This window comes from Orbicella franksi, chromosome 9 (genome assembly GCF_964199315.1).
Source record: "Orbicella franksi chromosome 9, jaOrbFran1.1, whole genome shotgun sequence".
In the NCBI taxonomy this organism is placed as follows: Eukaryota; Metazoa; Cnidaria; class Anthozoa; order Scleractinia; family Merulinidae; genus Orbicella; species Orbicella franksi.
In genome coordinates this window covers 29,670,839-29,685,254 of record NC_138153.1, presented here as the reverse complement: position 1 = coordinate 29,685,254, position 14,416 = coordinate 29,670,839, and the positions used below count along the sequence as shown (strand labels likewise).

The 14,416-nt window shown below is 37.8% G+C and overlaps 1 protein-coding gene across 1 annotated transcript; it reads left to right on the top strand.

Moving 5' to 3' along the window:
- Window positions 1–685: 685 nt before the first annotated feature.
- LOC145498617 (dorsal-ventral patterning protein tolloid-like) lies at window positions 686–4,488 on the top strand (the record flags this gene model as incomplete). The annotated part of the gene is made up of 6 exons (XM_081478515.1): window positions 686–1,107; window positions 1,355–1,365; window positions 1,760–1,789; window positions 2,095–2,356; window positions 3,248–3,420; window positions 4,202–4,488. Coding segments are annotated over 6 exons (1,185 nt in total), but the record flags the coding sequence as incomplete, so codon positions are not given.
- Window positions 4,489–14,416: the final 9,928 nt, after the last annotated feature.

Below are 14,416 nucleotides of genomic sequence, written 5' to 3'. Positions count from 1 at the left end.
TAGTGCTTGACCACTATTTATATGTTCGTAGTATTGTTATTTTCTTTTGGTAATTGCTCCCGCTTTGAATAAAGCGCATTTATTCTTCACATGTATAATAACTATGCTAATGGCGAGTAAAGGTTGTTGTTGTTGTTTGATCCAGTTTTGCATACAAGATGGGCCAATGTTAACAACAGAAAGGTTAGAGGGCCATGGGTCCTAACGCTTTCGCTGAAACGGTGCTCAGCCCGGCCCCGCCATCGTTGAATTATTTTTCCTTGTCTTGAAGAGGAATAAAAAAAAAATGCAAACAAGCAAGCAAGCAAACACTGAAACAAACAAACAAACAAACAAATGTTTTCTTTGATAGATTGTGGCTCAGTAGTAAAAAATACCATTAAAAGTCCTGGATATCCAAGCTACTACCCTAACAGCATGGACTGCAATTATTCGATTCCAATTCCAAACGGTCTGGTTATGGAAATTAATTTTCACGACTTTGTCGTTGAAGATCATCGACATTGTGGGTAAGTGACGACGCAAACACATGTCACTGTATCGCTATCATTGTAAAAGCTGTTTGTAGAAAATGTAGCTCAAACTTTGGTTAGGTCCATGGAGAATAAATTTTTTGTTAACTTACTAGCTAATTTAATAGAAGAAGCTTTTAAACCTCCAGACTCTTATACACTTTTTTTGATGAAAGCATGATCATGGAAATAAAGAGGCTGATATAGTACTAATTATTTATAGATACGACTATTTGATAATCAGCAATGAAGATGGCCACACATTTGGAGTGTACTGTGGTGATAGAACCGGCAAAAAAGTTCTTGTGACCGGAGACCTCGTCGTAATAAAATTCCACTCTGACCGTTCTGCCCCAAGACGAGGATTCGTCATGGTGTTTACTGCCGTTTCACTAGGTAAGCTAGCCTGCTATGCAGGCATTTTCCGTGTGTTCACGAATTACAGCGGTATTAGCTCGCGATCGAGTAGATTCGCCGCCATGTTGGTTGAGAAAAAGTGGGCGGGAAGGGAGTGGGGAAGAAGAGGAAGAAAAATCTCCACACTGCACCAATCAGAGACTCCATTCGTGGACGAACGGCGTTTCTCGAAAAAACAGTGACATCCGGCAGGTGTTTTTTCCTTCCCCTCCCCTTTTCCGTTACTCCTCTTTCAGCCTAACACCCACTCCCTAGGATACCTTTTCGTCTCTCCCCGAGTCTCTTCCGAGTTTAAATCCAAAGATGGCGCTCTCTTGGTCAAAATGCGCTCGATCGATCGCCAAAATACGCCTGCATTGTAGGCTATAGGTAAGTATAAAATAAAACATAGTTTTCAGCTTTTTATCTTTGCCCTATCAATACAGGTGGAATCTGCGTGCAGAAACTTTTCACATTCACCCAAATGCCACCTAGATTTGTGGCCTTGTCTGAAATATATACCTGGAGACAACTCGATATGAACGTCGGTCATCATGATGGTAGCCACAATACGACGGGCATTTTTTTTTTTGTAAATTTTTAATTTTGCATTTTCCTGATTTATTTTTTTAATTGAAATAAACTTCCTTTTACATTCTTTTACATTTATTTTTTCACTGTTTTGTTAGTTTTAATTAGTTCTAAACCACCTTGAGTGGTGTCTAACGCCGTAGAGAAATCAGACAATCTAAATTGGGGAATCAGAATGCCATGCAGTTTTATAAAAATTTAAAAATAATATATCTATAAGCGTAAAATGTATCGCTCACAATTGCCTTTCATCCTCACAGGGAATGGTACACAATCATTGCCTTTGAAAGGTAAGCAATGTTGAGAAGTGATAGTTAAACTTAAACGCCTTCTTGAACTCGGGGATAAGGAATATGGCCAAAAATTATCAAATTTCTGGTCCAGCAACGGAATGCATGAGAATATTTTTTGGCTAGAGGTCCAATGACGCAAGACTGATTAGATTACTTGGTGCGCAAGAAGCAGCGTACGTAATTAAAAAAGTAGAAATTTTCAAGTTAAAATTTGATATTATTAGTAAAGCTAGAAATCTTCGATCTTTCTCGATGAAGTACCCTAGACAGAAGCAACAAATAGTACCAATAAAAGAATATAGTTACCTTGCTCCAAGGGCGGTGTAGCGAACTGAGTGCTGTGCAACGCTGTCAGTTTACATGTAGAAAGCTGATTCCCTCAAAACACGTGCACTTTGCTCCAACAGAGTGTGGATCAGTGGTAAACAACTCACTGGAAAGTCCCGGATATCCAAACAACTATCCAGACAACACACACTGTGTTTACGAGGTTCCTATTCCACAAAACATGGAGATTAACATTTACTTCAGCGACTTTGAAGTGGAGCAGGGTCCATTTTGCAGGTAATAAATAAGTGATGAATTAATCAGCTATAAAGCGGTTTTCAGAGGGTAATCAGGCAATTACTTTGGTTCTGGTTTGGTTTTACTATGGTTTGAGATTTGGTAAGTGGTCTAATTGGTAAGTAATTGATTTGGTTTTGGTTTTAGGACAACCGCTCTGGCATGGTTACGCAATTCGGAAAGCTTATTACCCAACTGCACTCGGTTGAATGCAGTTTATTGTTCCAAAATTAATTAAATCCTATGTACTTGTACTTAAGCGCAATGAGGCCCTTTGTCTGGTTCCTGTAGACTACGTATTCCTTATTATCTCGAAAGAACAACACAATCCTCGTATTACAAATTTTAGTGTGTTATAACATTTACAGATTTTTACCCGTCGTTGTAAAAACATGTGAAACCACACCACGCGTCAAAAGTGTCGTACACTGAATATAATTGACTTTAGCGAGGTGTTATTGATGTAACTATACCATAGCTACCCATGACGCGCTCATGATCTGTATCATGCTGTAAACAAAGATTTAGTATGTTTCATAATAAATTATTTTGGGGTCGGCCTTCTAAGCTTGCGAAGAATTCAATGCAGAAAAGTGGGTTTATAGACCCTTTTCATAAATGGCTGCCAATTATAAATTCTTTTGTAAGTATTAAAATTAGCCCGACTGACCTCGTTTTTGAGTTGACAATTCAAAAGAATTGTTACTCCCAAACGAGTTTAGTGAGGCTAATTTAAATGAATACAAAAGAATTCTAAATTGGCAGCCATTTAGGAAAAGGGTCTATTAGCTTCTCGCAGGGCGTGTCTAGGAGGTCAGTGGGCGCCTTTGGGTGTGTTTTCTAATGATATCTTGCTCGCAAAATATTTCATGTCACATTGTGTCATTGTAGCTACGACTATGTGCAGATTATCAATGACAAAAATGAGACAATTGGAGTGTATTGTGGCTCGCATACGGGACAGGACCTCCGTTTAAATGGTCGCCACGTGGTTCTAATATTCCATTCAGACTACAGCCTGCAGGAAAGAGGATTTCTGATAGCACTTAGATTTAGTCCAATCTGTAAGTAAAATAAAAGATGCAGCTTGTTCCTCCTCTGTAGAGATTTTGATTTGTTGTTTACGAAGCATGCTTTGCTGTCCAGTGACATTCAGAAAGCAGAAATCGAATGCGGAATGAAATTTGCAGTGATTAGCTGTTGTTTAGCACCCGAAGTCTCAATATACTCAATATTCTAGACGATCGCTTGGAGATTTTAAAACTGTGACCAAATAGAGAGATCCATACATCGTAGACTTTCACACACTACCAAAGGCCGCTAATAAGTGGCATCTCAGCCAAAAGTGAAGCAACTGTGCAAGGGCGGGGGCGTGCTCCCTCACATGGGCTATATAGGTATGTACGGCCCCAAAGGGGATAGATTTTCAGCTGTTTTGGTCAGAAAAAGGGTATCGATTTTGGCCATTTTGGCCCTAAATAGGATATGGGTTTTACACTCTTGTAGTGAATTGGGTGTGTTTTTTTTAGAAGAAGCTACTTTTTTCATCATTATCGATAGGACCATCATCAAAAGCTCTTCATAAATGTTTAGGGCAACTATGCCAGCTGCAACGGCTATAAATAGGGCATTGAATTTTTGGTCAGGTCATCAATAGGGAAGGGAAAATCGCAGATTTTGGTCATAGATAGGATGAGGGTTTGGGAAGCGGGCCGCACACCCCCATCCAATTTTTCTAGGAATACTCCTCTGAGCAAGGATGATCCTTTTCAGTGACCCACCGACTAGATCTCAGGAACGAAATGTTATCAGTTGTAATTTAACTAATCTGACTTGTTTCTTTAGTTCCTCCTAAGGTTATGGTAGCAGATCCTGTCGTGAAAGCTTTATCTGGCTACAGAGTGTCTCCATGCTCAGTCAATGGGACTTTTCCCATAAACACACAAGTGATAAAGAACTCTAAAACACTGGCGAAATCAGACACCAGCATAATAACCATGACGTTGAACGAGGAAGGAAACTACACTTGTCTGGCCAAAAGCAAGTATGGGACTGATGCAAAAAACTTCACAGTTGTTTTAAACGGTGAGTCTCCTCGGACAGAAAAGTGTATTGTTTTCTTTTTCATTTAAGTGTCCATATTGGATCATTTACTCTAAATGGAGCGGGTTGCTTGTAATAGCCGAGGTATTTTATAGATCTAGTGAAGGAAATTTGAAATTAATTACAATTAGCTTAATTGAAAGAGAAATGACAGAGTTGTGGTCGCTCATTAATTATCCAGCTGAATATAAGTTTATATAATTTTCTGCCTTCGTCGTTAGATTGTAGACCGCGATGTTCTCATTACTGGTCCAAGTACTCGGGAAATACTCTGAGGTGCCGAGAAGCCACTTCTAACTTGAACATCATTATATGTACTCCCATAACAACTAAGAAACTGTAAGATTGTCTAAGAAAATATTTATTATTTTAATTTAACTTTTATCTTAAGTTTTAATTTTAGTCTTTTGCAGCAGTGGTGCTGGAGAGGATCGAGGGCGCACTGAAACACCCACGGCTGGAGACTGAACCTATGTGACCACTAATATGTTTATTGGGTGTTGGAAAAGAAACGTCGTAGATTCTTGTGATATTTCATGCACGTAGTTGTATAAAAATTAATACTGAAAAATTCGCATTTTCTTGCAGGTTAGTAACTTCGAGCAACTTTTCTCATTCTTCTGTTGGAAGCTTTTCCAGCTTAAAAAATATACTGTGGCTGTAAGTTTATATAGTTGGTTTTGTAAGTTGAAATCTTCTCATTCTTTTTGGCCCTTTTTCCCTGTCCGTCAATGTTGTTTATCACACTATGCTTCCCTATCTGTCCACATGTTTCGAGATTCCATCATCTCGATGTCACAGTGTTTGTACCAACGTACGAAACGTAGGGGAAACTTGGCAAGCATGCTTAAATGCTAGAAGATTGATTACATGATTCTTCAAAGATTGTACAGCGCTGACATTTTTCTTAGATGTCTTGTGGATATAAATTGATGTATAGCTTTATTTAATTCCTGCCTAGCCTGTTTTTAGTAGTCCAACTCGATTTCCGCAGTAATTCTGTAACAACAGCTGTTTCAAAAAAAAAAAAAAAAAGAAAGAAAAACAGGAAAGTGCAACGAACACCATTTTACGTTTTTCCTCGACGTTACAAGCGTTACTCCAAATCGCATGGTTGCTAAATAAGTGTACTTTCCTTGGCCTTCACCAATCCCATCACAGAGGCTCGCGATTGGCTAGGGGAAAAAAGAATATTGAAATTATTTCACTGCTTGGGGTTATTATATTTTACCAATATCTAATAGTTTTCTTAACTTTTATTGTTTACGTATATTGCATGATTCCTTTAATAAGATTAATAATAGTAATTGAAAATATTTATACAGAGACTACTATAGAAATGGCATTACATTTCTTCCCGAAGACGTGTTCACCAACATGACGAATTTGGAAATCGTGTAAGTAAATTGTCGTGGAATACCCGATATTTAGAAAATAGCCCAAAGAAAAAACGCGCGCTGATTGGTTTCGAATCGTGTTTTTATTTAACATTTAGATTATGAGTTCGAGATTTCTATTTAAACAATGGTGTTTCTGTCGAGGAACTATCGGCTAATAGTGCCCCGCGGAAATCTGATGTTCGTAAAGCTGAGGAAACACTCACCTAACGGCTCGTGTTCCTAGAGCATTTCTCATTCTCTCGAACTGTCTTGCACTCGTGCTTCTTTAACTCTCTATAAACACAGTACTTGTTTTCTATTTCTTAATTGTTGCCTACAAATGGACACTCTGTTATCATTTGTAGGAACGTTCTTTGATCACTAACATCATATCATCATTGTAAGATTGTGGTAAAAAGGTCTTTGTGCTAGCTGATTCAAATGCATCATGGCTCAGATTATGTTTACTATTATTATACAGAGACTTCTCTTCAAACGCTATCACATCTCTACCTGAGGGAATTTTTGCTACGCTGACAAATCTGAAGGAGATGTAAGTGCATGAAACTTCGTGTATAACAACTGCCTTGTTGCTCAGCATTGAAGCATTTCATTAATTAAAGAACATTATTTTATAAAACATTGCGAAAAAATGTTGAGAAACGTAAAACCAGTTTAAAAAAGTTGAAAATAGTGTGACGAAGTTACGACGTTCCCGGATATTTTTATTATTCTAATTGGGTAAATGAGAAGCTAAAAAGAACAGCTATTTATTCAACAGAGATTTCTCTTCAAATGACATTACAATTCTTCCCGAGAGAATTTTTGACGAACTGACAAATCTGAGAGAGCTGTGAGTTAACTTTTCTTTATAAACAATACATTAGCTCGTGTGTTTATCTGCTCGAAAAGTATTTTATTCTTCTCCATAATGTAAATTAGAAAAAATTGCTTCCCAGAATGCACGACTTATGTTTGTGACGATTGTTTCACAGAGATTTCTCTTCAAACGGCATTACATTTCTTCCAGAGAGAATTTTTGCCAAACTGGCGAATCTGAGAGAGTTGTGAGTTAACTTTTCTATATAAACAATGCATACGTGCGCATGTTTATTTGACGACTTATGTTTGTGACTATTGTTTCACAGAGATTTCGCTTCAAACGCCATTAAATCTCTACCCGAGGGAATTTTTTCCACACTGACCAGTTTAACCGAGCTGTGAGTGATTTTGTTTCCTGTTAACGCTGCATTGATAAGGATGATTAAGTCCAACGTAACTCCCTCACGACTAACAGAACCACAATGTTCAAACCCCAATTAGAATCGTAAACTATTGCTTTTTGTAGAGGGATTAAATCCGGATCGGAGAACCTGCAAAAAAAAAAAAAGAAAACCTTAGAGCCTGGCCTCGATGCGTCATTCCTACTCTCCGTAATAGGCGAATCATTGTGAACATTTTTCCTCATTAACATACGACTTTGTGCAGAGAAGACATAACACTAGACAAAAATTGACTAAAAAAAATTAAAGAGCTTGTGAAACGTAATAACGGGTGAAATATTTGGCTATTTAGGCGTAATATTCAAGAAGAAATTAGCTTTGAAAAACTGAAAAATTTCTGGGTGAGAAAAGCACTAATGAGCTCATACAATCTTTGTAGAATTTTGAGTTTTTAATCATTTCAGAATTCAGAACTGATAATTTTGTAGCTTGATCAGAGGTTGTATCGCTTATGTAATGAGGCAAATATCGCAAACAATGATTCCCATACATTATGCATGGGCAAAATAAATAAATAAATAAATAATATAAAATCTAGCCAATATATACCTTTTAATCGTATTTCTTTTATTACCACGTTAAAATTGGTATATTTTCCCTGTCTGCAGAGACTTTTCTTCAAACGCTATTGCATTTTTACATGGCAAACTTTTTGCGCAGCTAAGAAATCTGAAAGACTTGTAAGTATACGACCCCCAGATTCAGAAAGCTATCTGTGTTCCCATTCAACGTTTAATTTTGTGTTTAAAAGGGAATCGACTTTTTCTGGATATTTATTCATTTATTTATATTACTGAAAGTCAAAACCATATGAGAAACTTGCTATCCCTACAGGAATTTTGCGTCAAACAATATTTCAGTCCTGCCCGATGGAGTGTTTAACAACCTGACAAGTCTGGCTAACCTGTAAGCTTAGTAAAAGACAACAATTGCAAACTCAGAACACACACCGCGAGTAGTTTAATATCTGCATAGATTTGTTCGCATATTGACTGATATTTTTGGAACTTCGAAGAAATGTTACATTTAACCTGTCCAACTACGTGACGATAGTTTATTTTTTTTTCCAGGGATATATATTCAAATCCGATTACAGTTTTACCCCAGGAAATATTTTCGCCACTAAAACGTCTGAGGAATCTGTAAGACACTGAAATCCTGGGATGAGAACTGAAGTTTCAACAATTGAAACAATGTGATAAACCATCGTTTCTTTTTCTTGATGATTCATTTCTCTAGGGATTTCTCCAAGGCTGCTTTTACAGAGCTACCTGACAAAATATTTGCTCACCTTACGACGCTACAGGAGTTGTAAGTAAAATGATAATGAATCTTAAAGGAGCTACGTCACAATTTGCCCATCGTGAAAAGTTTAGCCTAAATTCATCAAGTTCGTCATTTGTAATCCGTGTTCATGATCTTCTCTGCTTTTGACAATCTTTGATCCTTTGTGATTTATTATTACCTCTTTGGTTTTTTTTTCTTTTTTTTTTTTTTTTTTTTTTCATCTATGTAAACTTTTATTTTCAGGCTTCCTTCAATTTTAAGGTAATTTTGTACGCGGCCAAAATAAATCAAAATGTCGTGACTGAGCTCCGCTAACACTGCAACAAAGTAGTCCATAACAAATGCATAAAGAAATTGAGCAATACTCGTGAGATACGATTGTCATTGAGCTAGGCGATCAAACACGTTTTGTTGTCGTTAAATGAAAGTGTTGTTTACATACAAAATCTTAGATTGGAATCTTTTCAGGCTTAGAGCACTTGGATTTCTGATTAGGCGAGTAAAAACTTCCACAGGAAAAAAGGCTTTTTTGAAGATTGAAATGACGAAGCATGGGAAGCTCATGAATGTTCGTCCGATTTACTTCAATATTGAACAAGGCAGAGGCTCGATTTCACTTCATGCACTACAGCTGCAGGAGCCAAGGTCTCCATGGAGAACCCAAAGTTTCGGTGGAACTTAATGACAAGCTAGGCCTGAACTATGTCTTGTTTTCTCAAACAGGTATTTCTCTTCAAAATTTCTTACTGTTTTACCCGACAGAATACTTGGCAATCTGAGGAATCTGATATGGCTGTAAGAGAAACGGGAAGCTAAAACATAACTCGTTAGATGATTTACGTGCTATGAACGGCACAAGAGGAAATGTAATTCCTGCTGTAAAATTGTAATCATATATAGGCACGCGCCCTATAGGTTGCGTGGTCATCTTACACCATCTTGTGACGATTATGACATATCACTAGATCAGTTCTTCACTTTATACAAGAAATGAGATATGAGCCCATCCTTTACATAGTTAACATAGTTTGGATTTAAATGCTGGGAAAGTTAGAGGAATTTAGAAAGTATTCATGAATTTTCTAACTTGCTGCCAGCATAGCAGCCTACAAACAACTCAAATTTAAATTTTTCCAAACTCAAATTCTCTTAAGGTGATTCCTTAGTATTACATTGCGCATCCCTACTGCGCACGATTTTCGGGTCATTAGCGCGCGCACATAAGCGCGTGCACGTACAAACCGGAAGAGATTTCCCTCAAACTAAGCTCGATAGCGAAATAAATGCTCCTTTTCTCTTAAATGAGCACGGTGATCCCAACTTTTTATTCAATAATTTCAATGAGAACAATATCCTCAATAACTCAGAAAAAAATTAGCAGAAGTCTATGGCTACTTTTTTGGCAAATGAAATAAATACTACAGAGGGAGACATAACAGGCCCAACAGCGCATGTCCAAATTATGTTTCCTTTAAAGGATAAAAAATGTAGGGTATTGGAAAACATTTTTTCTGGGACGTAGATGAATAAACAATTAAGGAAAGTCAAATTCTGTGTGATATAACACCCTCCATTGAAAAATAATCGAGCTTATTTGTTGCGCAGGGAGATTACCAAAAGTCACCTAAATAATCGTATTTGTCAGCATCGTGGCGTGAAAACAAGCACGGTGTCCCCTCTTTTTACTACGTTTTTAATATCTCCTTGTCCTGTAACAACAGCATACCAAGTTTCATCGGGAATCTATGGCGGATTCTTTTGCTAGGGAATCACCTTAAATTTTCTCGGCCGTTGAATTTTAAGTTTCTCACTGATTGACCCGTGTCAAATGCTAACCTTTATGGTCGCCGCACATGAGCCGAGTTTTGGTCGGCTGAAAAAAAACCTTCACTTGTCGGTTAGTTTGCGGTGAATTCAGGCAAGTCTGTGACAAGATCGGGGCTTGTCGGGCGATATCTGATAGTGCTAGATCTCAAAACGTCTGTCGGTTAGTGTGCGGTGGACAAGGACAATTTGTCAGGGCTTGCGCGCCTCAGTCAATTAGAAAATGTCGTGAGAGTCGCGTCTGTGGAAAGTAGGCGCCATCTTGATTTTGGATGACTCGGCCCCAAGCCTCAACGCAGTTAGTCGCGACAAAAAGTCGGCCAGTGTGCGGCACGCTGATGGCCAAAAAATTTTTAACCTGATTTGACCCCGACAAAAAATCTGCCGTTCTACGACAAAAAATCGGCTAGTGTGCGGCAGCCTTTAACAAATTGTAAGTAGCTTCATTAGGCTTCTAAATATAATATAAAATAATTCCATACCTCAACAAGAGATATCAGAGAAATAAGACTTCATTAAGTAGGTTTTATGGCTCATAGAAAATTGGTTAAATGTATTTATCTTGTTAAGGTTATTGCTCATCTGATTACAGTTTTTTCGATTTGTCAGACATATCACTTCAAATTACGCTCTTACATCATTACCTGACCAAATATTTGCTAACCTCACAAGTCTGGAATTTCTGTAAGTTATTATACCTTAGTAGGCGAAAGCTCCAAACCTGGGACATACAGGCTAACTCATACTCCATCGTGGTACAGGGAGGAGGGGGTGGATGGAAATCATCCCCTGGGGTTTCGTTCTGTTAAGGCACATCGAGATAAATTTACATTGATTAGATAGCCCTGAGCTTGCTCTACAAAATGATACCATTTTTGTTAGTTATAACGTCATATGACGTCAAATGACTTCAATTGACCCGCCATCTTGGATTTCGCTATTTTCTTAGCAAGCCAAGAAATAACGGAAATAAATACAAAATCAAGCCAGAATGCTTATGAAATGTAAAAATTGGTCGATTTCTGAAATTTGATGAAGACAACTGAAAAAAAATATAGAATTATGTTAAAAAAGTCGATTTTTGGCCAGACCTACATGATATTTGCGCCCCCCAAGGCTTCGCCCCTCCTTGTTCGTCCGAGGGTTAATGCATACTAGCATGAATGACTCCAGTTCCAAATATTTCTCGCACCCATAAATTTTGTACATGTAAAGAAATGTAATCCCCAACCCTAACCAAACTATTCCTTTAGTTCTGGGTCAGTTGCAATTGCTAACCTTTTTCTTTACACAGGTATATTTATTCAAACTCAATTACATCTTTATCTGAAGGAGTATTTGCGAACCTCCAAAAACTGGAATTTCTGTGAGTAAAACAGAGTTGCATGAGGCTGTTAGTATATTCTATCTATTCGTTCGTTTCTACTGTGGCGATCTGTAAGATATCCTACCAGGCTGATTACAACCTAATGAACAACTGGGTGGGTTGGGGGTGCTTTCTATCTCTGTTATTTGCACTTTTTTAGTTTGGAATTTTTGCGAAGAGTGTTAAACCCTTTCGTTGACTGTTCGAAAAAAAACCACGTTTATGATAGGCCACGTTCGATATAGCAATATTATAACATGGCTCCGAGGCTTTCGTGTCAAAATTGTAAAATTTTAAAGTTTTTTTTGTCTCTTAATTCCCAAAAGAGACTTGAATACAAAGAAAACAACACCAAATATAGAAGTTTGTCCTGAAAGCCTCGGAGCCATGTTAGAATATTGATATATCGAACATGGCCTATTATGAGAACTGTTTGTCCACTAACGTTATTTTCTTGATCATTGTTACCACCGCAGCTGTGTTTTGACATGCACATTCCGGGGATGGGGGGGGGGGGGGGACTCCCAGATAAAAAGGGGGTGTGCTCGTCGTACCTGTTAGGGGTTGAAAAAAGCGGTAATAGTACCTCTTAGGGTGTTCAGCCTCAAAATGTCCTTAGCAGAAGATTTCGCGGCACCTTTTACAGGGATTGACCCGAAAAAATATGTCAGGACATAATGGAAGTGTTGTTTTAGAATTGGTACCTCTTAGGGGTGAAAATATACCAAGCCACGCTCATTAAATAGGATCTTGCGGGATGCACACGACTCAAATTTGGAAATTTGAAAGACCAGTCTTTATTGCTGTAATATTTCCTTTCAGGATTTGTAAAGGACCTTACATTGTTAGTGCATTTATTAATTAAATATTTATCATATATCAAATTTTATTAAAGTATGACTTTCCTTTGATGTCCAAGAAAAGGTAAAGGTAAACTTTATTTAGCCAGGGTGGCCCATTCAGCGACGGAGCTGATATCCAGAGGGGCACTGGACTAAAAATATAATAATTAAAAATAAAAAACATCGTGATAATTTAAAAATACAAGATAAAATTTAAGAAATACAAGATAGTGTCAATTGCCATCGTAATTTTGCATTTGTTTGGTTTTTTAAAGGGTATCTTTATTTCCTCACTTTGTGTTTACGTTTCTTCTTAAAAGGGATTTCTCCTCGAACGCTATTGCAGTTTTACCTGATGGACTGTTTGCTAACCTAACAGACCTGCGAGTACTGTAAGATAGTGCAGCCTGTAGGCAAGACGAAACAAAGACGATATACTTGTTTGCATTTTTGTTTATCGAATACAAATGTGGTGGAGCTACATGAAAAAAGATGTTGCAAAAACTGTATCGACAACACGTTTGTCCGAGTTACGACATGTCATCGCTGAAACGTCATGTATTTAATTCGTTACTGTTTATTCTAACATGTGTACTAAGTAAATCATAATGGTTAGTACTCAGAACGTCGGATCGAGAGGTCCTAGTTCGATTCCTTTGTAGAAAAGTTATGCCCTTTTTTGTTTTCCTCTTTGCAGTCATTTTCATTATAACGCCATAAAATTTCTTCCTGATGGAATATTCTCCACACTGGAAAACTTAGATCAGCTGTAAGCTAAGTCAATATTTTATAAGATACCAGTGCAATCTGACGCAACTCTATCCGTGTGTAACGATGAAAAGCCAACATGAAGTAATATCAATCTCAACGCTCGATAACGTTTATTATTGTATAGCTAGCTCATTGAGCGGGCAAGATGAACCGAACCCTGCAATGTGATTGGCTACCCCAGCGGGCAAGATGGCGCTATCTTGCCCGCTCGAGATTACCCGCTGTGTCCCGCAGGAAAATAGTTTTCTTTTCTATATAATAAATCTTTTATTGACCGAGCTTGTTCGGTCAAGATACCTGGATATTGGCCTTGTTCTTTTTTTGCATGTTTATGGACCTCGACTCCATCTCGTTCCCGAAACACGCAGTAAAGAATTTGGCCAATATCCAGCCATCTTGACCACACGCTTGGTCAATAACCCATATATTCTAACAAATTCACTTAATCAATGATTCGTTTCCGCAGGGTTTTTTCTTCAAACTTAATTACAACTCTGCCAAGCGGAATATTCTCGACGATGACAGATATATTTTGGCTGTAAGTTACAAGTTGCGTCAACACACATGACTACTGGAGATTAGTTCGTCATTCGTGGATTACGGTTATCCTCTTTGTCTACATATATAATACATGAAGCCACGAAACTTTCATCTTAGGTTAGAGTTGTATTATATACACATGAAACATTCAACCATTAGCACTAAATTCGTCTCATTTGTTGCATACCTTGTGTTAATTTACTTCTTTGAAATGTTGGACGGTTCACAGGGAGTTCTCATCAAACGCCATCACAGTTCTACCAGAAGGGGTATTCTCCAATTTGAAGAACCTTGGAGTACTGTGAGTAAATGATATCGTAACCAGCACTGTACGTGCAGTGCAAAGAAGCTATAGGCACTTAATTAATACACTCAATGCATTCTACTTCAATGCATACGAACAAAAGCATTAAAATGGAGTTTGCATGGTCATTTTCAGACATTTCTTTTATCTTTCCACCTGGTCGGCGCCATAGTTTTTAGAGTGAAATGGTTATGAACCCCGACAAACGTCAAAGAAGCAAACAAAGATGCCAAGATTTATGTTGGAAGGTCCACGACCGTGCACAATCTTTTCTTTTTCGCTCATACACTATGCATGAGTTACGTAACCAAAACGTTTCTACTGATTAGTTCCTCGGCACGGAGTAAACAACTATTGTGTT